Source organism: Pelobates fuscus, chromosome 3 (assembly GCF_036172605.1).
Source record: "Pelobates fuscus isolate aPelFus1 chromosome 3, aPelFus1.pri, whole genome shotgun sequence".
Lineage (NCBI taxonomy): Eukaryota > Metazoa > Chordata > Amphibia > Anura > Pelobatidae > Pelobates > Pelobates fuscus.
In genome coordinates this window covers 212,702,784-212,727,807 of record NC_086319.1, presented here as the reverse complement: position 1 = coordinate 212,727,807, position 25,024 = coordinate 212,702,784, and the positions used below count along the sequence as shown (strand labels likewise).

At 35.2% G+C, this 25,024-nt stretch overlaps 1 protein-coding gene across 17 annotated transcripts in view; it reads left to right on the top strand.

Moving 5' to 3' along the window:
* Window positions 1–25,024, top strand: part of LOC134602746 (protocadherin gamma-A4-like) — a 347,761-nt gene that overhangs the window by 112,944 nt on the left and 209,793 nt on the right. The window contains exon 1 of one of the 17 annotated variants that reach the window (XM_063448012.1): window positions 1,981–4,404. The exons of 14 other annotated variants lie outside the window; for them this stretch is intronic. In XM_063448012.1, the coding sequence (XP_063304082.1) occupies window positions 1,981–4,404 (2,424 nt within the window). Of the gene's footprint in view, window positions 1–1,980; window positions 4,405–8,994; window positions 11,562–18,819; window positions 21,365–25,024 lie in introns of those variants that run through there. 2 more of the 17 variants (XM_063448017.1, XM_063448001.1) reach the window with 2 other exon arrangements.

Genomic DNA, 25,024 nt, shown 5'->3' with positions numbered 1-25,024 from the left:
TCATATTTTTATTATGAATGAAACATACTACAGAATCCTGACAGTCGTTGTAATAAGTAAAAGATGAGCGTACGGTCAGCTCCAACCTGGGATGTCTATAAACTGAACTTGGAAAATGTACTTATTTATTTTTTTAGATCATGTTCAGCATTTCAGTTTTTCACTATTTATTATTATTCCTATTTTGTTAGCTCAATGTAGAGTTAGATTCATATAAGGTATGAAAAAGCTTTTGATTCTTACTCTTAACATGTCACTATACGTACGGCACTGCATATCATGTTATTGTGTGTAAAATTAATGCTCTGTTCTAACATGGTGGTTTAAAACTCTTGAAAAGAAAATCTAGTGATATCCATGTATTGCGGGTAATTCATTCTATGATTGTTTCCATACTAAAAATGTATGTTAAACTTTTTATATTTCACATTATTGAATGTGGATGATATCCATTTTGTCACTATCCATTGTAATCTTCGGTATTTAATATGACATAAATATGTATACATATTTGACTATCTAGATGTTTTTCTCTTCTAGTACAGTCAAAATTGATGACATACTGTCTTATATTTTCATCATGTTGTTTCGGCTCTTTTGTATTTTTTATATTTTTTATTATTAATTTTGCACAGCTCTCAGTCTTTTGTTGCCTTTCAATATTGGACTGTTAATGTAGACTTTTAAGTATGGGTCAGATGGCCAGCAGATGGGCCAGGCAGTAGGTTGTGGTAAAATTCAGATTTTTGGAAACCACTGAAAAATGGTTTGCTATAAACCAGAAGGACGGTATCTCAAACCTCTTTGCACCATAACCTCTACAATAAGCTGAAACATTTAGCTTGTTTTACTTTCTTTACACATCCACATACTTCCCTAAAACTTAACTAAACTGATCCCGAAACCCGATTCATGACTGGTTGTGTTTATTTGTCAAGTGTGTTTTCTATAAGTAGAAAATTATGTTTATATTTAGCAAAGTTCGTTCCTAACTACACTAATGTAAAGCAAAACAAAATTGCCTAGTTTTTCATAGTTAAGATTGTGTTACCTGTACTGCTTATTTGAAGTAGTTGAACTTGGGAGCATGCTTGGTACAATTATCAGCGATTATGAGAACTATTCGTATAACCTTACTTTTGCATGAAAGTCACTAAACACTCAATTATCATCACACATCTCTATATACTGGCACAGATTGAAACAAGCATGATATTTATATCAAAGGAACATACATTAGAAGAGTCATGCTGCACCAAATAAGTGTGGTAAATTCATAAATAAAGTAATTTTTTCATTCTCTTGTTTAATGGTAGATATTTCTCTCCATGTGTTTTGCTTTGTTTTATATGAGTTTGTTTAATGTGCTATATTGATAAATAAAAATTATATATGTTATGGCATCACAAGTATAAACGCTTCTGCATAGGGGAAAATATTAGATTTGACAATGATACATGTATTACACATTTATTTTAATATACTTCTAGTAATTAGGATAGGATTTATTTGACTATACTTCTAGTGGTTAGGATTGATTTACTATTTAAGTTTTTTCTCTGTTTAAACTGAGAATTTGTAAAACAACAAATTACTATAGTTGGTGTTTCAGTTATAAAAACATTATTATTTGAGCATAGTAAGCACAGTTTATAGTGGACTTATATCATATGTTAAAGATAAGGTTTGCTATGTAGGAAAAACCTTCACTCTAGTGCAGTTCTCCATTTATACCTCTGAGCGCCGCTGTTTGACCAATAAGGAGAAGAATACAGAGCTGGAGATCCACTGATATTTCCATCAGTAACACACACTGCAGATCTGCAAGAAGAAACACAGCCATTTTTGGATTCTCTCACAAACAAAGCACAGTTTATATGGTTATATCTAAATAAGAAGACAATTTAACACTAATTCTGTCCTCTCAACTGGATTATAAACAACATTATTCTATACAAGGATATCTCTTTGAAAAAAAAGATGAAAACCCAGGAATTGCAGAAACACAAAGGAATCAGATGGCAAGTAATGTTGTCCTTTCTATTTTCCTTAATTTGTCATTCAGTCTCTTCTCAGCTTCATTATTCCATTGATGAAGAAATGAGAAAAAACTCTGTTATAGCTAATATTGCTAAAGACCTTAATTTAGATGTTAAGCAGCTCTTATTTAGAAAATGTCGTATTGTTTCCCGTGTTTCAGAGAAATATTTTTCTATAAATTTGCAAACTGGAAATTTATACGTTAAAGACAGGATAGATAGAGAGACACTGTGTGGGGCAGCAGATCCCTGCTTACTAACCTTTGATGCAGTGGTTGAAAACCCTTTAACTGTTTTCCCTGTCACCATTGAAATTCAGGATATAAATGATAATTCTCCAATATTTTATCATGAAACCATTTCATTTGAAATTGTTGAAATTAGCTCACCAGGAACACATTTTATGTTACAAAATGCAGAAGATCCCGATATTGGAATTAATTCTATACAGACATACAAGCTCAGTGATAATCAGCATTTTACACTGAGTGAAAAGATCAACACTGATGGCAGTACATTTCCAGAACTTGTCTTACAAAAACCTTTAGATCGGGAGACACAAAGCATTTATGAACTAATTCTAACAGCACTGGATGGAGGAAATCCCATTAGATCTAGCAGTGTGTTTGTAAAGATTGCAATTGCTGATGTCAATGACAATTTCCCTGTATTTTCTCAGGAAGTATATAAAGTGAGTATAAGTGAAAATACTCCTGTTAACTTTACCCTGCTCCATGTTACTGCAACTGATCAAGATGAAGGCTCCAATGCCCAAATTACATATTCTTTTAGTAAAACCTCTACAAATGCACTTTCTACTGCAATGTTTACTATTAATGCTACAACGGGAGAAATTAAAACAAATCAAAAATTAGATTTTGAAAAAGTAAGACATTATGAAATGTCTGTACAAGCAAAGGACAGTGGTGGGCTTTTGGCCCACTCCAAGGTCTTCATAGAAATAGTTGATGAAAATGATAATGCTCCAGAGATATTTATTACCTCATTAAATTCCCCTATTCCTGAGGATTCTACACAAGGTACACTCATCGTGTTGATTGAAGTTCATGATCAAGATTCAGGAGAAAATGGAGAAGTTAACTGTCTAATCACTGAGAAACTTCCTTTTCAGCTAGTATTGTCATCGAGTAAATATTATAAAATTGTTACAACAAAAGCCATAGACAGAGAGAAAGAATCATGTTATAATATCACTGTTCAAGCATCTGATAGGGGATCTCCTCCACTTTCTACTACAAAAACCATCAGATTGGATATATCAGATATTAATGACAATCCTCCAGTATTTACAAAATCTACTTATGTTGCATACGTACCAGAAAACAATTTACCAGGAGGCTCAATTTACCGTATAAATGCACTGGATTTTGACATTGAAGACAATGCCAAGATTATTTATTCGATTTCAAGTACATATACAGAAGATATACCAGTGTCCTCCTATCTTTCCATCAATATAGAGACTGGAGTTCTTTATGCTCAGCGATCATTTGATTATGAAAAGCACAAGGAGTTTGAAATACAAGTAACGGCTAAAGACAATGGATCCCCATCTCTGAGTAGTAATACAACAATAATTATACACATAGTAGATCAGAATGATAATTCACCAAAGATCTTGTACCCATCAGCAGAAAATGATGGTTCTGCTTTGTATGAGCTGGTTCCATTAACCTCCAAAGAAGGTTCTTTAATAACGAAGGTAGTTGCAGTGGATGCTGACTCAGGACATAATTCTTGGCTCTCTTATCATTTCATGCAAGTGTCAGAACCTTCTCTATTCAGCATTAGTCAGCACACTGGAGAAATAAGGACATCACGTGTCTTTGAACAGAAAGATGTTCTTAAATATAAGCTAGTAGTTATGGTGAAAGACAATGGAGTCCCCTCACTGACGGCAACAGCAACTTTAAGTTTTATTATTGCAGATTCTTTCCAACAAGTGGCTCCCAAATTCACTAATCATCTCAATGATGAAGACTCTCTGCCTAACTTACAAATGTATTTAGTAATTGCTTTAGCACTAGTTTCATTTTTATTTATTTTAAGTGTTATGTTAGTTATCATTTCCAAATGTAAGCAATCAAAATCCCCTCCAGCCTTCGGAACTCTCAGTACCAATCTTTATTCTCAAGTAGATCCCAGATATCTTTCCCAATATAACAATGGAACTTTACCTCCATACTCATACAATGTGTGTGTGGCTCTGGATTCAAGTGAAAGTGACTTTACTTTTATAAAACAAAAGCAGGATGTCCCCACAGACAATCTTATCGATGCTGATGATTCAGGACTTGGAAATAAAAACATGACAGAACCATTTTCTTCTAATAGTCGTGAGAAGGTGAGTGCTAACTGTAAAAGCTTAACTGTAGAGTTTTATATTTATTATGTAGGGTTCTCATCCTTTTGTTCCTTTTCCTAATATGACATTTCTGATAGATTCAGTAAGTAATACATGGTTAATAACATAATTTAATGGGATATAATATGAAATATGCAACAACCATTAGGAATCTGGCAAAGCTGTTTGGAGCATGTGCCAAAAGCTGCCAATCGGAGTTTGGAGTTCTCTTAGCTTATTTGATGACCACTAAGTATTCCATTATAAGTAGGAAGAGGATATAATTGTTTTAATACCTTCCACTTGGCCTTAATTCAATTAACTCCAAATGTTTGTTAATGGGGAAAAGACAAGGTTAGTTTTAACATTACAAATGCCCACTCTATATGTAAATTGCAATTAAAAATGTCATGAAATAATGTATCCATTTAATTTGATTTTGTTAATGGCCTAAATATAGTATTGTTTAATGCACTAAGTAAGTAATGGTGGAGGATTCACAATGGAATTGCAATTTTAGACAAGCCAGCTCCCTGTAATTCCTGGTTTATTGAATACAACCCTCTGTTTTCTAGTTTTGTACTTTACCATGCTGTATAAAGTATTGAGATTTATTGTACAATGTTCAGCTAACGTTGATATCTTCTGTATAACTAGCATTGTCTTCCATGACTTAGCTAATAAAAATCAAAATAGTGCTGTAGTATATGGCAAAACATTTGTTTAATAATATACTAAAAATTAATATGTGTAACATATCCAGAATCAGTAATTTAGTTATTAATATTAAAATGCTTTAATATTAGCTACATACATGGTAATAAAGATACAGGTCTCAAACACTAGGTCCCATTGAGTAGCTAAACCGGTAAGGTAGATCCCCAGATGAAAATACAGCTTCCATGATACTTTGCCTTTCTTAAGAGATGCAAAGACATGCAAAGCATCCTGGGAGTTGCAGTTCTGCAACATCTGGCGATCTAACTTTTGGGCACCCCTGTGTCTTTAAGATACACCTATATGCTTTAATATAGACTGTAACAGTAACACCTATATGCTTTATAGCTGACATATAAGGACTAATAAAATGAAAATATAAAAGACATGGTGTTACAAGTGTGCAAGAGACACATTGTTGAGGGTACACAACGGCATAGACATATTAGGCTATATGTCAGACTAAGTAGACAATGGCAGTACAATAGCCTTGCATGAATATATAGAGTTCCATAACCCCAAAGCTCTGGTGGGGTGGATCATTACTTAGTGATATTAGAGCAGTACATTATAATTTTAAGGACCTATGGAGGTCTAGAAATCAGCAGCAAAGTGGAATCATTAATAACTATAGAAAATCATAAACTAAAAATAACAAATGTGAAACAAAACAGAAAAGAGACACACGCAGCATATATCTGGTTATGTGTGACAGTCCTCTTCGTTATTTTAGCCCAGAGCTGGAGAGGTAGCCGGTGTAAAGACAGCCCCGTTAACCACATCTCACTGGTGCCTAGGTCTGGTGTTTCCAGAGGTTGCAGTGAATGACAGGCCCAAAGATTGCATGAGTCTGCATTGGCTGTGGTGGTTAATTTGTAGTGCATTGGTCAACTATGAGAGCCCCTGGTGACCCCCACTTGTACAGGATATCAGCTGCTCTCAGCTGTGAAGTCCTCCTTTTCATGGATGTGCACCATTGAAACGTTAGACTTCTGAGGTTGTAAAAGAAACTCAAGAAATGTTGCTCAAAAACAAATAGTGATTAACCTCTAACTGTTGACAAAAATAGTTCCTTATCATTACGAGATTTAAAACTTAGGATGACATCTCTTGGGACAGACGGTTTGTAGGTAGGGCTCCCATGCAGGTGGTAGAAGCCATTCAGTGTGAGACTCTAAACCTGTACAGGTGTTAACGTGGCAGAGAATAACTGCCTGATAAACTGCGGCAGTTCACTAGAGTCTATGATATCAGGGATCCCTCTTACTTTCAAATTGTGTTGCCTTGCGATATCCTCTAGCTGTTGCACCTTAGCATTCAGCATTGCACATGTAACAGTCACCTCTTAAAGCTGGGCTGTATTTGCGTCCTGTTTTATGCCAAGGCTTTGAATACCCTCTTCCATGGCCCTGATTCTGCCAGTCAGCGCATCTAGATCCTTCTTCAGTACTGCCATTTCAGACGCAAAGAAGGCCTTGAGATCTGTCATCATATTGGTAAGATAAGTTTTAGAGACCAGCTGAGGTTCTGCTTGATGTAGGGGTAAGATTTTACCTCTGAGGGGCTACAAAACTGCCAGATCAGGGTCCTTCTTATAAGTGGCTGATGAGTCCTGAGGTGATTCAGGCATCAGGTCTGCCATTTTAGGCCTAGATGGTTGTGATAAAAGGAGGCCAATATCATGGGTCTGCCCCCCGCTCGGTAACTGCCTAATCTCAGGAACCATGTGTTTATTCATGTTGGTGCATGTTGGTCCACTCCACCCCCTTCATTCATACCTTTATTATGAATGAACCCACTACTAAATCCTGAACTAAATATGAAAGAAACTACAGTTAGATTTATGGTATCTGCAGAGCGATCCCATGGAAAATGGTAGGATGGCAGGATTGACTGGAAATTCTCAGACAATTGATTACAGAAGAAACTTCAGATTTGTAACTAATACTTACTTTCTGTTACTGAGTAATTTAAAAAATAAATAAATTTGAGAGTAAATAAACAAACTTCGTAATAAGTAAAAAAAAAAAAAAAAAGAGTGGATGATCAGCTCCAACCTGGGTTGTCTGAACTTGCAACATCTGCTTATTTATGTATTTATTTATTTATTGTCATGTTCACCATTTAGTGTTTTGCTATTTATGATTACTGCTATTTGGTTAGAAAAATTTAGAATTAGATTCATATACAGTATGAAAAAGCACAAGATCATTATGATTAAGGCACTGCTTGTCATATTATCGTGTGTAAAATAAATTATCTATTCTAACATGGTGGCTTCAAGCTCTTGGAAAGAAAATCTAGGTATATCCATGTATTGCAGGCAATTCATTCTATGAGTGTTTTGGTATTAAAAATATATGTTAAACTATTTATATTTAAAATTATTTTATTATTATGTTATCCATGTTGTCACTATCCTATGTAATCTTTAGTACTTATTATGACATAAATATTTATACATATTTGAATATTTAGATGTTTTTCTCTGTTGTCTAATTTGATCACATAATGCCTTGTATTTTCATCATCTTGTTTTAGCTCTTCTATATAGTTACATATTTACATAGGCTGAAAAGAGACTTGTGTCCAACAAATTCAGCCTCCCTCACATCTTTTTTGCTATTTATCCAAAAGAAGGTGAAAAAAAGCAGTTTGAAGCATTTCAAATTTTGCAACAAACTAGGAACAAAATACTTATTGACCCCAAAATGGCAGTAATATTTATTACCCAACAATTGAAAAATTATATCCTTGAATATTATGTTTTTGTATGCATCTAGTCGTTGTTTAACATATGTATCTATACATTTTTTTTTTATTTTGAACAGTTGTCACCCTTTTGTTGCCTTTCAATATAGGACGGCTAATGTAGACTTTTAAGTATACATTGGTAGAGCCTAGGCAGATGGGCCAGGCAGTAGGATGTAGTAGAATTCTGATTTTGGGAAACCACTGAAAACTGGTTTGCTGTAAACCAGGAGGACAGTGCCTCAACACGTTTTGAACAGTAAGCTCTACAATTTTATTTTTACTTTCTTTACTTATCCACATACTTCCCTAAACCTTAACTGAACTGACCCCGAAACCTGATTTATTTGTCAAGTGTATAAATAGAACAAACGGTTTATATTTAGGTTTATAAGTTTGTTTCTTACTAGTTAACATTTTGTGGCCTGTACTGCTTATTTGATGTGGGCCTAGACCTGTTGGGCTTCGGAGCATGCTTAGTACAATCACCTGTGATTATAAGAATTATTCATATAACCTTTCTTTTGCATGAGAGATGGTTATCAACACACAACTCTATACCTATATTACCACAAAATACATGTGGCAAATAATAGTATATAAGGAAGTTATGTTTCCATTCTGTTGTTTAGTAATAGATATTTATTTCCACGTTTTTTATATAAGTTTGTTAAATGGGCTATATTGATTAATTAAAATAATACATGTTATAGCATTACAAGTATAAAGCATCTGCAATGGGGGAAATGTAAGTTATGACAATGATACATGTATAACACATTTTTTTTAAATATACTTCTATTACTAGTGGTTAGGATTAGTTAACTCTTTTCTTTTTTTGTATAAAATAAGCATTTGTGAAGCAACAAATTACTGTATTTGGTATTTGAGATATAAAAACATAATTTATTTAGCATTTGATCATAGTGAACAAAATGTATATTGCACCTACATCATATGTTAAAGATAAGGATTGCTATATAGTAAAAACCTTCACTCTAGTGCAGTTCTCCATTTTTACCTCTGAGCGCCGCTGTTTGACCAATAAGGAGAAGAACACAGAGCTGGAGATCCACTGATATTTCCATCAGTAACACACAATGCAGATCTGCAAGAAGGAACACAGCCATTTTTGGATTCTTTCACAAACAAAGCACAGTTCATATGATTATATCCAAATAAGAAGAGAATTTAGCACTAGATTCTGTCCTCCCAACTGGATTATAAACAACTTTATTCTATACAAGAATATTACTTTGAAGATAAAGATGAAAATCCAGGAATTGCAGAAACACAAAGGAATCAGATGGCAAGTAATGTTGTCCTTTCTATTTTCCTTAATTTGTCATTCAGTCTCTTCTCAGCTTCATTATTCCATTGATGAAGAAATGAGAAAAAACTCTGTTATAGCTAATATTGCAAAAGACCTTGATTTAGATATTAAGCAGCTCTCACTTCGAAAATTTCGTATTGTTTCCCAAGTTTCAGAGAAATATTTTTCTATGAATTTACAAAATGGAAATGTATACGTTAAAGACAGGATAGATAGAGAGACATTGTGTGGGGCAGCAGCTCCCTGCTTACTAACCTTTGATGCAGTGGTTGAAAATCCTTTAAATGTTTTTCCTGTCACCATTGAAATTCAGGATATTAATGACAATTCTCCAGTATTTTATCATGATACCATTTCTTTAGAAATGATAGAATTGACTTCACCAGGAACACATTTTATGTTACAAAATGCAGAAGATCCAGACATTGGCATTAATTCTATAAAAACACACAAGCTCAGTGATAATCAGCATTTTGCACTGAGTGAAAAGACCAGCACTGATGGCAGCAAATTTCCAGAACTTGTCTTACAAAAACCTTTAGATCGGGAGACACAAAGCATTCATGAATTAATTCTAACAGCACTGGATGGAGGGAATCCCATTAGATCTTGCAGTGTTCTTGTAAAAATTATAATAACTGATGCCAATGATAATTTCCCTGTATTTTCTCATGAAATCTATAAAGTGAGTATAAGTGAAAATATTCCAGTTAACTTTACCCTGCTCCATGTCACTGCAACTGATCAAGATGAAGGCTCCAATGCCCAAATTACATATTCTTTTAGTAAAACCTCTACAAATGCACTTTCTACTGCAATGTTTACTATTAACGCTACAACTGGAGAAATTAAAACAAATCAAAAATTAGATTTTGAAAAAGTAAGAAATTATGAAATGTCTGTACAAGCAAAGGACAGTGGTGGGCTTTTGGCCCACTCCAAGGTCTTAGTAGAAATAGTAGATGAAAATGATAACGCACCTGATATATCCATTACCTCATTAAATTCTCCTATTCCTGAGGATTCCACACAAGGCACACTTATTGCACTGATTAAAGTTCATGATAAAGATTCAGGAGAAAATGGAGAAGTTGACTGTCTAATCACTGATAAACTTCCTTTTCAGTTAGTATTGTCATCGAGTAAATATTATAAAATTGTTACAACAAAAGCCATGGACAGAGAGAAAGAATCATGTTATAATATCACAGTTCAAGCATCTGATAGGGGATCTCCTCCACTTTCCACTATAAGAACGATCAGATTGGATATATCAGACATTAATGACAATCCTCCAGTATTTACAAAATCTAGTTATGTTGCATACGTACCAGAAAACAATTTACCAGGGGCCTCAATTTACAGTATACATGCACTGGATTTTGACATTGAAGAAAATGCCAAGATCATTTATTCAATTTTTAGCACATACACAGAAGATATACCAGTATCTTCTTACCTTTCCATTAATATAGAGACTGGAGTTCTCTATGCTCAGCGATCATTTGATTATGAGCAACACAAGGAGTTTCAAATACAAGTAACGGCAAAAGACAATGGATCCCCATCTCTGAGTAGTAATACAACATTAATTATACACATAGTAGATCAGAATGATAATTCACCAAAGATCTTGTATCCATCACCAGAAAATGATGGCACTACTTTGTTTGAGTTGGTTCCCTTTGCCTCTATGGAAGGTTATTTAATAACTAAGGTGGTTGCAGTGGATGCTGACTCAGGACATAATGCTTGGCTCTCTTACCATTTCATGCAAGTGTCAGAACCTTCTCCCTTCAGCATTAGTCAGCACACTGGAGAAATAAGGACATCACGTGTCTTTGAACAGAAAGATCTTCTTAAATATAAGCTGGTAGTTATGGTGAAAGACAATGGAGTCCCCTCACTGTCAGCAACAACAACTTTAAGTATAATTATTGCAGATTCTTTTCAACAAGTGATCCCCAAATTCACTAGTGAGCTCAGTGATAATGATTCTCCACCTAACTTACAAATGTATTTAGTAATTGCTTTAGCACTTATTTCATTTTTATTTATTTTAAGTGTTATGTTAGTTATCATATCCAAATGTAAGCATTCAAAATCCCCTACAGCCTTTGGCTCTCTCAGTACCAATCTTTATTCACACGTGGATCCTAGAATGCTTTCCCAATATAACAATGGAACTTTACCTCTGCCTTACTCATACAATGTGTGTGTGGCTCTGGATTCAAGTGAAAGTGACTTTACGTTTATAAAACCAAAGCAGGATGTCCCCACAGACAATCTTATTGATGCTGATGACTCAGGAAATGAAAACTTGACCGAACCTTTGCCTTCTAAAAGTCTTGAGAAGGTAAGTGCTAACTTTAGAAACTAAATAGTAGAATTTTATATTTATGATGCCAGGTTCTCATCCTCTTGTTCCTTTACTCAACATGACATTTCTGATATGTTCTGTGAGCAATGTATGATTAATTAGATAAGCTAACAACATATAGTATGAGAAACACATTAGAACAGTTAGGGATCTGGCAAGGCTGTTTGGAGTATGTGCCAAAAACAGCCAATCAGAGCTTGGAATTGTCCCCACTTCTGCTACTTGGCCTAAATTCAATTAACTCCATGCATTTGATAATGGTGAATAGACAATATCTATTTTAACTTATCATTTTGATTTGATTTTGTTAATGTCCTAAATATACTATTGGTTAATGCACAAAACTAAGGATGGCGAAGGATTAACAATAGAATTGCAATTTTAGGACATGCAGTTCACTACAATTCCTAGTTTTTTAAATACAACCCTCTGTTTTCCAGTTGTGTGCTGGGTGTCCATGCTACATTAGGTATGATCTTTATTGTACTATGTTCAGTTAATGTTGATATCTGCTGTACAACCAGCATTGTATTCCATGACTTAGCTAATCAAAATAAAATTTGTACTGTAGTATATGCTAGAACAGTTGGCCATTAAGATAAACAAACTTAATCTGTATATATTTCTTAGAAATATAAAATGACTATACTCACCAAAACAACTTTAGCTTAATGAAGCAGTTTTTGTGCATCGATCATGCCACTGAAGTGTCACTGCTCAATTATCTGTCATTTATGAGAATGTAACTTTCCTGGTAAAATATTTTATAAATAAATAAATAATAAATCACTTTTGTTTCTGTTTATGCAGCCCTAGCCACACCTCCCCTGGCTGTGACTGACACAGACTGCATGAAAACAAAATGGTTTCATTTTTAATCAGATTTAACTTACTTTAAAAGATTTCATCTCCTGCTCTGCAGATTGAAATTGAATTACATACATGAGGCTCCTGTAGGGTCTAGCAAGCTATTAAAAGTAATTATAAATTAAATAGAATTTACAAGAAAGGAAATGAAAACATTGAGTGACTCTTAACAGGAAGTATAGTTATTGTGAAAGACAATGGAGTCCCCTCCCTGTCAGCAACAACAACTTTAAGTATAATTATTGCAGATTATTTCCAACAAGTGGTTCCCAAATTCACTAGTGAATTCGGCTGTGATGATTCTTCACCTAACTTACACATGTATTTAGTAATTGCTTTAGCACTAATTTCATTTTTATTTATTTTAAGTGTTTTGTTAGTTATCATATCCAAATGTAGGCTGTGTAAGTCACATGCAGGAAAGTGTGACTAGGGCTACATAAGCTAAGTGATTTAATGACTAAATGGCAGAGAACTGCGCAGTGAGACTGCAGGGGCATGATTTATACTCCAAAATTGCTTCATTAAGCAAAAGTTGTTTTGGTGACTATAGTGTCCCTTTAATTTGCATTATTGTATAACATACCTGGTACATACCTGGTAAAAAAGGACGCAACTCTTATATACTAGTTCCCATGATAAAATGAGTTGCTAAACCCATATTGAAGATTGCTATATATGTAGAAAGCAAACTCAGTAGGCAAAATAATTAAACAATGTATTTGATTTAAAAATATGAAAAAAATTATACCACCTTACCTTTATGGACACTTTAGTTATACAAAATGTTTGTCAATAAAACATTTGCACCACATGTTATCAGTGTTTTGTTAGTTTTTGTTTCGTGTGTAATGGCTTTTAAAACAATACAATGTTCCTTTTTATTTTTTACTCTGGACTGTCTTTGTAGTTTGCGGATTCTGTGTAACAGGCTATATATATGATATATATAATAAATACTAATATTTTAACTGTGACAGCCAATGTTCTGTTGGTGGATCATTTACATACAATATTTTCCTTTTCAAAAGTCACTTAAGTTACATTTTTGAAAACCATACAGACTTCTGTTTTCAGAATGTGTTATTTTTATAAAGGTTAGTGAACAGACAAAAGTTAATTATATTAATGTTGAATTATTTCTAGAATATTTAACACCTTTAACTATGATCAATTAGATTGAACTTTTCTTAGCTTGGATAGTGTCTTCATTCATATGTTTATTGTGAATGAACTCAATACCAAGTTCTGAACTAAATATGGAAGAAACCCCAGTTGGATTTAAGAAATATGCAGTGGCTAAAGGGCAGGATTGATTGGAAAATCTCTACGAATTGATACTAAAGAAACATCAGATTTGCAACTAATAATTACTTTCTATCAATTTTTAAAATGTATTTTTTTTGTGAGTTAAGGAACTGTCTTCTTCTACTTATTTATTTAATTTTTTTAGGTCATGTTTAGCTTTTCAATATTTTACTATTCATGATTACTGCTATTTGGTTAGATAAGTTTAGAATTAGATTCATATGAAGTATGAAAAAGTATGTGATCCTTACACCTTACATGTGACTATGCGTAAGGCACTGCTTATCATTAGTGATGTACCGAACGGTTCGCCGTCAAATAGTTCCTGGCGAACATAGCGTGTTCGTGTTCGCGTTCGCCACGGCGGGCAAACACATGCGCGGTTCGATCCGCCCCCTATTCGTCATCATTGAGTAAACTTTGACCCTGTACCTCACAGTCAGCAGACACATTCCAGCCAATCAGCAGCACACCCTACCTAGCAGACCCTCCCACCTCCTGGACAGCATCCATTTTAGATTCATTTGGAAGCTGCATAATTTTTTTTTTTTTTTTTTATTATTATTATTATTTTTTGTATTCTTTATTTTTGTAGTGCATGGAGGTATAACAAATGAGCATGTGGTACCCCAATGGCATTCCTCATGCTTTTCAAGTAACAATTGTAACAATAGGGTATATGTTAATTCCCTAGTCTGCGCGGAGCCCTCCATGGGTGAAGATGTATTAATTTTTTTTTTTTGCGCTCGGGTTTTTTATTTTATTTTTAAGTTCAACGTATATAATGGCTTTTTATTTGGCCTTTTTTGGGGCTGAAAAATGAAGATTTTAGAAAAAAGAAGACGTTGAATAGCAAGTTGAATTTTACTTTACAGGGTAGTAATTTTATTCCCCCTCACTATTTTTTAGGGTGAGGGGGGTAGGTAGGGGCTTTTTTATTTGGGTGTGTGACTAGGGGCTTGGGGACCCCTAGTCACCTTTGATGGGGGAGGGGGAATTTTCATTTAGGGCCCCCACCCGCCGCTCAGGGGTGGGGGTCAGGGGGGACAGTAGGTCCCCCCTTATTGTTTTTTAGGGCCCCCACCCACCGTGCAGGGGTGGGGGCCAGGAGGGAGGACAGTAGGTCCCCCCCTTATTGTAACTTAAGGCCCCCACCTGCCGCGCAGGGGTGGGGGCCGGGGGGAGGACAGTAGGTCCCCCCCATTATTCTTTTATAGGGCCTCCACCCGCAGCTCAGGGGTGGGGGCTGGGGGGAGGACAGTAGGTCCCCCCCTCTTATTGTAACTTAGGACCCCCACTCGCCGCTCAGGAGCCATGTTATTCTGTATATAGAGGGAGCCATGTTTACACGGTATATAGAGGGAAGCCATGTTACTCTGTATATAGAGAGGAGCCATGTTTACACTGTATATAGAGGGAGCCATGTTTACACGGTATATAGAGGGAGCCATGTTACTCTGTATATAGAGGGAGCCATGGTATTCTGTATATAGAGGGAGCCATGTTTACACAGTATATAGAGGGAAGCCATGTTACTCTGTATATGGAGAGGAGCCATGTTTACACCGTATATAGAGGGAGCCATGTTACTCTGTATATAGAGGGGAGCCATGTTACTCTGTATATAGAGAGGAGCCATGTTACTCTGTATATAGAGGGAGCCATGTTATTCTGTATATAGAGAGGAGCCATGTTTACATGGTATATAGAGGGAAGCCATGTTACTCTGTATATAGAGGGAGCCATGTTATTCTGTATATAGAGGGAGCCATGTTACTCTGTATATAGAGGGAGCCATGTTTACACTGTATATAGAGGGGAGCCATGTTACTCTGTATATAGAGGTAGCCATGTTCTTCTGTATATAGACGGAGCCATGTTTACACGGTATATAGAGGGAAGCCATGTTACTCTGTATATAGAGGGAGCCATGTTATTCTGTATATAGAGGGAGCCATGTTTACATGGTATATAGAGGGAAGCCATGTTACTCTGTATATAGAGAGGAGCCATGTTTACACGGTATATAGAGGGAGCCATGTTACTCTGTATATAGAGAGGAGCCATGTTTACACTGTATATAGAGGGGAGCCATGTTACTCTGTATATAGAGGGGAGCCATGTTACACTGTATATAGAGGGAGCCATGTTACTCTGTATATAGAGGGAGCCATGTTACTCTGTATATAGAGGGAGCCATGTTACTATCTGAGGTGGTTAACTATGATTGGCCCTGGCATGTTTGTTAGTCTGGCCTGCATGGTTGTCTGGCATGAATAAAAGTAGCATGTTTCAACTATATTAGTAGTTAGACTAGTTTGCACTAAAACATGTGTAAATGGGGAGTTTGCGGTTGTGCAAATGGACTGTTTGAGGTTGTTTGCGGTGCGTTAAACAGGGAGTTTGGTCTGTCACTGTGAAGCGGGCGTAACCCTTACACTACCTGATCGATACAACATCATATCTGATGCTTTAAAGCATGTTATTCCAAACAATTTAGGAATGTTAGGTGATTTATGCCCTTTATGGATTAAAACCAGACTCTGCATCAACTATGTAATTTCCCATGGGAGTTTTGCCATGGATCCCCCTCCGGCATGCCACAGTCCAGGTGTTAGTCCCCTTGAAACAACTTTTCCATCACTATTGTGGCCAGAAAGAGTCCTTGTGGGTTTTAAAAATCGCCTGCCCATTGAAGTCTATGGCGGTTCGCCCGGTTTGGCCGTTCGCGAACATTTGCAGAAGTTCGCGTTCGCCGTTCGCGAACCGAAAATTTTATGTTCGTGACATCACTACTTATCATATTATTGTGTGTAAAAAAAAAATGCTTTATTCGAACATGGTGGTTTCAAACTCTTGAAAAGTAAATCAAGGGATATCCATGTATTGTAGCCAATAATGATTGGTTCCACACTATGTATGTCAAACTATTTCTATTTAAAATAATTTTATTTGGATAATATCCATTTTGTCACTATGCTGTCTAATCTTTGACAATTAATATGACATACATATTATACATGGGGTGCCGGGCCAGGCCGCCAAGCAGGGCAGCAACCATCTTTTCCAGCTCCTGTCTCAGGCCCACAAAATTGGACATTTTTGGGCTCACTGAGTTTGCTTGAGCCCAAAACACCACTCATTCTATGTGATTCCGGGTTTACATCGAGCAATTATGCCTGGCAGCACCCTGGGCCTGATCATGCACCTAGTTCTGACGTCATGTGGCTCAACAGTAATGACAGGCAGCTGGCTGATATGTGCCAGAGGACTGCTGAAATGAAACAATGTGAGCCTACATAGTTTGAGACATGTAATGATTGGGGGTCCGACCTCGATTTCCCCTCAGCTGGAGGGGGCTATGCCAGCTTATAGTTTGAGACCTTGAAGGACTACTGAAGATGGTGCATCCCTCTCCCTGGATGTCTCCTGCCCGGTCACAGAGATACTTGCATAACACAGGGCTCGCTTTGTGGCTACAAGACAAAATGAGAATAAGGGTTTCAACATGATACTCTTGTACCCTGGAGGGTTGCTGATTGACTGCTGAAGCCCCCAAGCTGCCTGTTCCCAGAAAGTGTAATGCCATCGACCTCTCAGTATGTGGGGAGGCCTGGAGAGAATTGTCCCCAACATAGTGAGCCCTGTGGTGCCAGACTGTGTTGACTTTTGTTATACCGGTGGCCATGAGTGGCGCAGGCTTTTGCCTAGAGTGTCACTGGTGTTGGGTAAGGCATGTGAAGACATATGCTCTGGAGGTACAGGTGTGGTGCAGGAGATGGAGGATCTGCAGACTCTTTTGGTGGAGGAGTCCAGTGGGCCTCTGAATACCCAGGTGGAGGGTGTATTTTCCTTATTTTGTTTTAGCTCTTATTTATATTTATATAATTTTTTTTTGTTATTGATGCTGCACAGCTCCCAACCTTTAGTTGTTTTTTCAATATTGCACAGCTAATGTAGACTTGTATATATACAATGGTAGAGCTACAGCAGCTTATTGGGCCAGGCAGTAGGATGTAGTAGAGTTTTATTTTTAGGAAACCACTCAAAATGGTTTGCTGCAAACCAGGAGAACAGTGCCTAAGCACCATTAGCACTGCAATAAATTTAACCCTTTCAACTTGTTTTGCTGTCTTTACATATTCATAGAATTTCCTAAACCTTAACTAAACTGATCCTGAAAATTAATTTATTGCGTATTGTCTTTGTTTGTCAAGTTTGTTTTCTAAAACTAAAAAAGAATTGTTTCTGAGTGCACATATTTCCCAGTTAGCATGTTGTTCCCTGTACTGCTTATTTGGCATAGGCCTAGAAGTATTGGGCTTGGGGACATGCTTAGTACAATCATCTGCAATTATGTGAACATATTAATCTTTTCACATAACCTTACTTCTGCATGAAAGTGACAAAACAGCCAGTTATCACACAAAACTATATCCCGGTACTGAGTTAAACAAGCAGGGTTTTTACATCAAAGGAACATAGAATAGAAGACTTATGCTGCACAAAATACCTGTGGTAAATAAATGTATTTACAGAAGTTATATTTCAATTCTGTTTTTTAGTGATAGATATTTATTTAAACGTGTTTTGCTTTGTTTTATATAAGTTTGTTTAATGTGCTATATTGATTAATTAAAATAATATATGTTATAGCATTACAAGTATAAAATTTTCTGCAAGGGGGGAAATGTTACATTTGACATAATACACATTTCTTTAAATATACTTCTACTTATTGAGATTAGTTTTCCATTTTCTTTTTGTATGTTTAAATTGAGCATTTGTGAAGCAACAATTCACTATATTTGATGTTCGAGACATAAAAACATCATTTATTTAGCATTTGAGGAAAGTGAGCATAGTTTATATTGCACTTACATCACATGTTAAAGAAAAACCTTCACTCTAGTGTAGTTCTCCATTTATACCTCTGAGCGCCGCTGTTTGACCAATAAGGAGAAGAATACAGAGCTGGAGATCCACTGATATTCCATCAGTAACACACACTGCAGATCTGCAAGAAGAAGCACAGCCATTTTTGGATTCTCTCACAAACAAAGCACAGTTTATATGGTTATATCTAAATAAGAATATAATTTAGCACTGGATTCTGACCTCCCAACTGGATTATAAACAACTTTATTCTATGCAAGAATATTACTTTGAAGAAAAAGATGAAAATCCAGGAATTACAGAAACACAAAGGAATCAGATGGCAAGTAATGTTGTCCTTTCTATTTTCCATAATTTGTCATTCAGTCTCTTCTCAGCTTCATTATTCCATTGATGAAGAAATGAGAAAAAACTCTGTTATAGCTAATATTGCTAAAGACCTTGATTTAGATATTAAGCAGCTCTCACTTAGAAAATTTTGTATTGTTTCCCAAGTTTCAGAAAAATATTTTTCTATGAATTTACAAAATGGAAATTTATACATTAAAGAAAGGATAGATAGAGAGACATTGTGTGGGGTCATAGCTCCCTGCTTACTAACCTTTGATGCAGTGGTTGAAAATCCTTTAAATGTTATCCCTGTCACCATTGAAATTCAGGATATAAATGACAATTCTCCAATATTTTATCATGAAACCATTTCATTTGAAATTGTTGAAACTAGTTCACCAGGAACACATTTTATTTTACAAAATGCAGAAGATCCAGATATTGGCATTAATTCTGTACAGACATACAAGCTCAGTGATAATCAGCATTTTACACTGAGTGAAAAGACCAGCACTGATGGCAGCAAATTTCCAGAGCTTGTCTTACAAAAACCTTTAGATCGGGAGACACAAAATGTTCATGAATTAATTCTAACAGCACTGGATGGAGGGAATCCCATTAGATCTTGCAGTGTTCTTGTAAAAATTGTAATTGCTGATGTCAATGACAATTTCCCTGTATTTTCTCAGGAAGTATATAAAGTGAGTATAAGTGAAAATACTCCTGTTAACTTTACACTGCTTCATGTTACTGCAACTGATCAAGATGAAGGCTCCAATGCCCAGATCACATATTCTTTTAGTAAAACCTCTACAAATGCACTTTCTACTGCAATGTTTACTATTAATGCCACAACGGGAGAAATTAAAACAAATCAAAAATTAGATTTTGAAAAAGTAAGAAATTATGAAATGTCTGTACAAGCAAAGGACAGTGGTGGGCTTTTGGCCCACTCCAAGGTCTTAGTAGAAATAGTAGATGAAAATGATAACGCACCTGATATATCCATTACCTCATTAAATTCTCCTATTTCTGAGGATTCCACACAAGGCACACTCATTGCACTGATTAAAGTTCATGATAACGATTATGGGGAAAATGGAGAAGTTGACTGTATAATCACTGAGAAACTTGCATTTCAGTTAATATTGTCATCGAGTAAATATTACAAAATCGTTACAACAAAAGCAATGGACAGAGAGAAAGAATCATGTTATAATATCACAGTTCAAGCATCTGATAGGGGATCTCCTCCACTTTCCACTACAAGAACTATTAGGTTGGATATATCAGATATTAATGACAATCCTCCAGTATTTACAAAATCTACTTATGTTGCATATGTACCAGAAAACAATTTACCAGGAGCCTCCATTTACCGTATGAATGCACTGGATTTTGACATTGAAGAGAATGCCAAGATTATTTATTCCATTTCCAGTACAAAAACAGAAGATATCCCGGTGTCCTCTTATCTTTCCATCAATATAGAGACTGGAGTTCTCTACGCTCAGCGGTCATTTGATTATGAGCAACACAAGGAGTTTCAAATACAAGTAACTGCTAAAGACAATGGATCCCCATCTCTGAGTAGTAATACAACATTAATTATACACATAATAGATCAGAATGACAATTCACCAAATATTTTGTATCCATCACCAGAAAATGATGGCACTGCTTTGTTTGAGTTGGTTCCCTTTGCCTCTATGGAAGGTTCTTTAATAACGAAGGTAGTTGCCGTGGATGCTGACTCAGGACATAATGCTTGGCTCTCTTATCATTTCATGCAAGTGTCAGAACCTTCTCCCTTCAGCATTAGTCAGCACACAGGAGAAATAAGGACATCACATATCTTTGAACAGAAGGATGTTCTTAAATATAAGCTGGTAGTTATGGTGAAAGACAATGGAGTCCCCTCTCTGACAGCAACAACAACTTTAAGTTTTATTATTGCAGATTCTTTTCAACAAGTGGCTCCTAAATTCACTAATCAACTCAATAATGAAGACTCTCTGCCTAACCTACAAATGTATTTAGTAATTGCATTAGCACTGATTTCATTTTTATTTATTTTAAGTGTTATGTTAGTTATCATATCCAAATGGAAAGAGTCAAAATCCCCTCCAGCCTTTGGATCTCTCAGTACCAATCTTTATTCTCAAGTTGATCCCAGAATGCTTTCCCAATATAACAATGGAACTTTACCTCTGCCATACTCATACAATGTGTGTGTGGCTTTGGATTCAAGTGAAAGTGACTTTACTTTTATAAAACCAAAGCAAGATGTCCCCACAGACAATCTTATCGATGCTGATGACTCGGGAATTGGAAATGAAAACTCAACAGATCCAATACCTTCTAATATTCTTGAGAAGGTGAGTACTAATACACAAATTTAAAGTGGTAGAGTTTGATAATTGTTACATTTTAAAACAAGGTTTCTGAATCTACTGTTTCTGTACTTCACATAATATTTCTGATGTGTTCAGATATTAATCACAGTGACAACTGCAAATCTCAATCTCAAATTGAAAAAAGGCTGCATAGAGTCTGTGATACAAGCTGCCAATCAGACGTTGGTATTTTTTGAGCTGAATTTATTAGCTCTCAGAATTCTGTTAGAAAAGTAGGATACAATTACTATAGAAGATTGGTAAAAGAGTTAAGCCGGAAATCGTTTATTTAAAAACAAGTCATATTTGAAAGTAATCATCTACTTTCAGTTATTTTCATTAATTTACTAGTTCTCATGTTAACTCCAGGGTTGTAAAATAAACTTCAAGACTTTGTATTCCAGTGAATAGATGTAAAATGCCTTTACACACAAACGTTGGTAATTGATACACTTGGAAATTTACCATGTTCAAAGTGAGTAGTTTAATTATTACTTAACAAAACAGATCAAAAGACAAAATGTCTTGTGAAGGCTACATCCATGTATAACCATAGACAGGAAATATTAAGTACACTTAGCCAGTTAATCATGAGAGCTATGGTGCTTCTTGTTACATAGGACATTGACATGTTAAGATATATTTAGGTCTGCTGCCAGAATCCCAAAGTGTAGCAAGAAAAGTCAGTAGGCAAAATATGTAGCACAATGAATTGCATTACAAAGTTAAACATCCTTACTGCAAAGAAAACTTAAAAACTACTTTTCTACCCCAAAAAAATGTTTCAGTCAAACATTTTTGTAATATGACACTTTTATGTTTTAAAAAAACACAGTCTTTTTCTTTCTTTTTTTTCAAAATGTTTTGCCTCTGCTCTCTTCTTTTACAAAGCACATCTTTATAAAAGAACATATTACTTAAATAAAGTTCTAAGCCAAGAATTTACCACAAATGGTGTGGGAGAGCTTTTCGCCATATTGTGAGATGATTCTGCTCTGGACATTTACCCAAAAGACTAAAGATTTATAATTTTTTACTCAAGCCATTCAAGATCAACATTTATAATTTTTATGAGACGTAAATATGCTTAAAGCGCTCTAGGTTGAGTTAGGGGGAAAGCGCTATAATAATTGTTGGTCTGGGTTCTGTGTAGTAAATGATATAATATATAATCATTGATTATTAATAATGTCCTGGTCTGATGAAACTTATAATTGGTTAATTGATAAATCATTTAATTTAGATTTAAACTATGTAATTAAAGTAGAATTACTGAAAACAATGTATATTCTTTTTTTCAATTTCTTTTCATTTTAAATTTAGTATATAAGCAAACTTTAGTAATGTAATTCTTTTAAATATGAAACATTTAACACCATTTGCTATTGTCCGGTTCGGGAGTGTTTCCATGTATATCCTTTTCATACATGAGTGCCCTGCCAATTTCCATATTAAATTTCCCAAAAACTTCTGCTCGTTTTGCTTAATACCCCATACAGTTGTAATGATAGAATTGTCTTATACAATGCAGCCATTTGGTTTCCCAGAATTTTTAGATTTAAAAGAGAAATGGGGACATTTTGGTACAGAATACATTTTTTTTCAAAATATATTTTCTTTGTATTTTTCATTTTTTTACCTACACAATGTATAAAAAATAATATATAAAATATGCTGCAGTCTGAAATATTAACATTTAATCCAATTTACCTTTTTTCTTAATATTGAAAAACATGTTTAATACTTAGCAGGATGATAGCATCTGAAAGCTCTGTGTACCTTAATCACTACAATATGCCATAGTGTCTACAGCACTCTGAATACCCCCTTATCCTATGTACATAAACTTTTTTAGTTCTGAAATAATTACTGGGTCTGTATATCTGCAAAGTCTATTTTCAATATCTAGGAAAGCAGTTTATATTTAGGAATTTGCTTAATGATTGTGGTAAAAAACTAAAATGTATCTTACTTGCCATAGATAAACGTGTACACCAAGCACCACAGCCACGTCAGTGTTTTAAAGTAGTCATGGTGCAAGATGCCTGTATATGCAGAATTTTAGTATGAAATATTGCACAAACAAAGATATTCAAGCTAGGTACCAGAGGTATATTTCCACCTCCTCCAGTGTCATTAGCCGGAACTTGAGTTCTGGGCTGAGTAATGTCAGTTTTGTACATATTTGTACATATTTTGTACATATTCCTTGCACAGAGGCTCATTCATTGGTTCATTTATGTTCATATGGCGCTCCCTTTCCTCCTCCATTAGACTCTCATCCAGTGTTAGTTCCTTCAAAAGATCATTAAAATGTATTTCTTTAAGAAAGCATGTCAAATAAACTGTTAATAGCTTCCCCTCCCCGCACCTTAGTAACCTGCCCTGCTACCTCTCCTGCAACTATGTCATCTAATAAACTAACCCTTTACTGTAAACTATTCTAGTAACCTATTTTTCCCATAGGAAAGACATCCTACGCTAGTTCCTTGGCCACTTTAACCTACTCCTTCAAGAATTAAGCTCATTTGAACAGTGCCCTCAAAACCCTCTGTTCCTAGTCCACCTACTGTACAGCAGAGCGGAATTTGTTGGTGATTTATAAATAATAATAGTAATACTTTAAGAGTGCGCCTTTAATGCTCTTAGCCAATGCATGGATTGCAGGATCGGCATAAGCCATAAGTCATTCAGCAGTCATGAAGGGAAGATTGGCACCAAGCTGGACCCAGGCAAAAGGCAGTAAAATATTTTGCCCCATTACTGGGTAATGGCACTGAGGTTCTCCTACCATCATAACTACTGCAGCAGGCTGTAGTGGTTATGATGTTAATTGTAACGCTTTAAATTTTTCTGCTCTGTGATTATCATGATTATATTAACCTTCCTTTGGTAAGGTCGTTGCCTGGCTTATTCAAAGACCCACAATGACATCATATTTGAACATAACAAGACAAAACAGTGTTCAAAAAACATTTAAATATTAATATAGAACGCTAAGCAAAACCATGATTTTTGTATGTTAATGACAGAGAGCACAGTTATTTTTTTATACAAACTCTGTATAAAAAAAACTCTATTAAACTGTTAAATATCCACATTTCCCATTGGCATCATACTTTCATCAATATGTAATTCAAATATCTCTTTCCATGGTTTTGTTTTGTTTAATTTAACTTCAATACATATGCTGCAATGCTGATTTAAAAATATATCAATTATAGCATTATTGAAAAAAGACATATACAATGGGGAAAATGTATTGATAATAGTTTTTAAACGTGCCTACAGATTAATGGCTATGATTAATTACATTTTATCAGTGTTTTAAATGAATTATTAGGCAGACTTTTGTATTTTTTTTCTTTTTATGAGTAAACTGGTGTTTGCATTATATATGTAAAGTAATCCATTACTTATTTTTATATTCTAATGCTTACATTATTTATTTGGCATTTTGTTTAAATCAGGAATATTCCACTAATCCATAGATAACATCTATTAAAACACTATCAAGGTTATTCACTAAAGTGAAAAAAGGTGGTAAATTCAGAGAGAATTTCAAATTCAAAGAAAAAATAGCCAAACCACCAAAAAAATGCTAAGTCACCTATGCTTTCAGTTCAGCTACTTTGGCTTTAA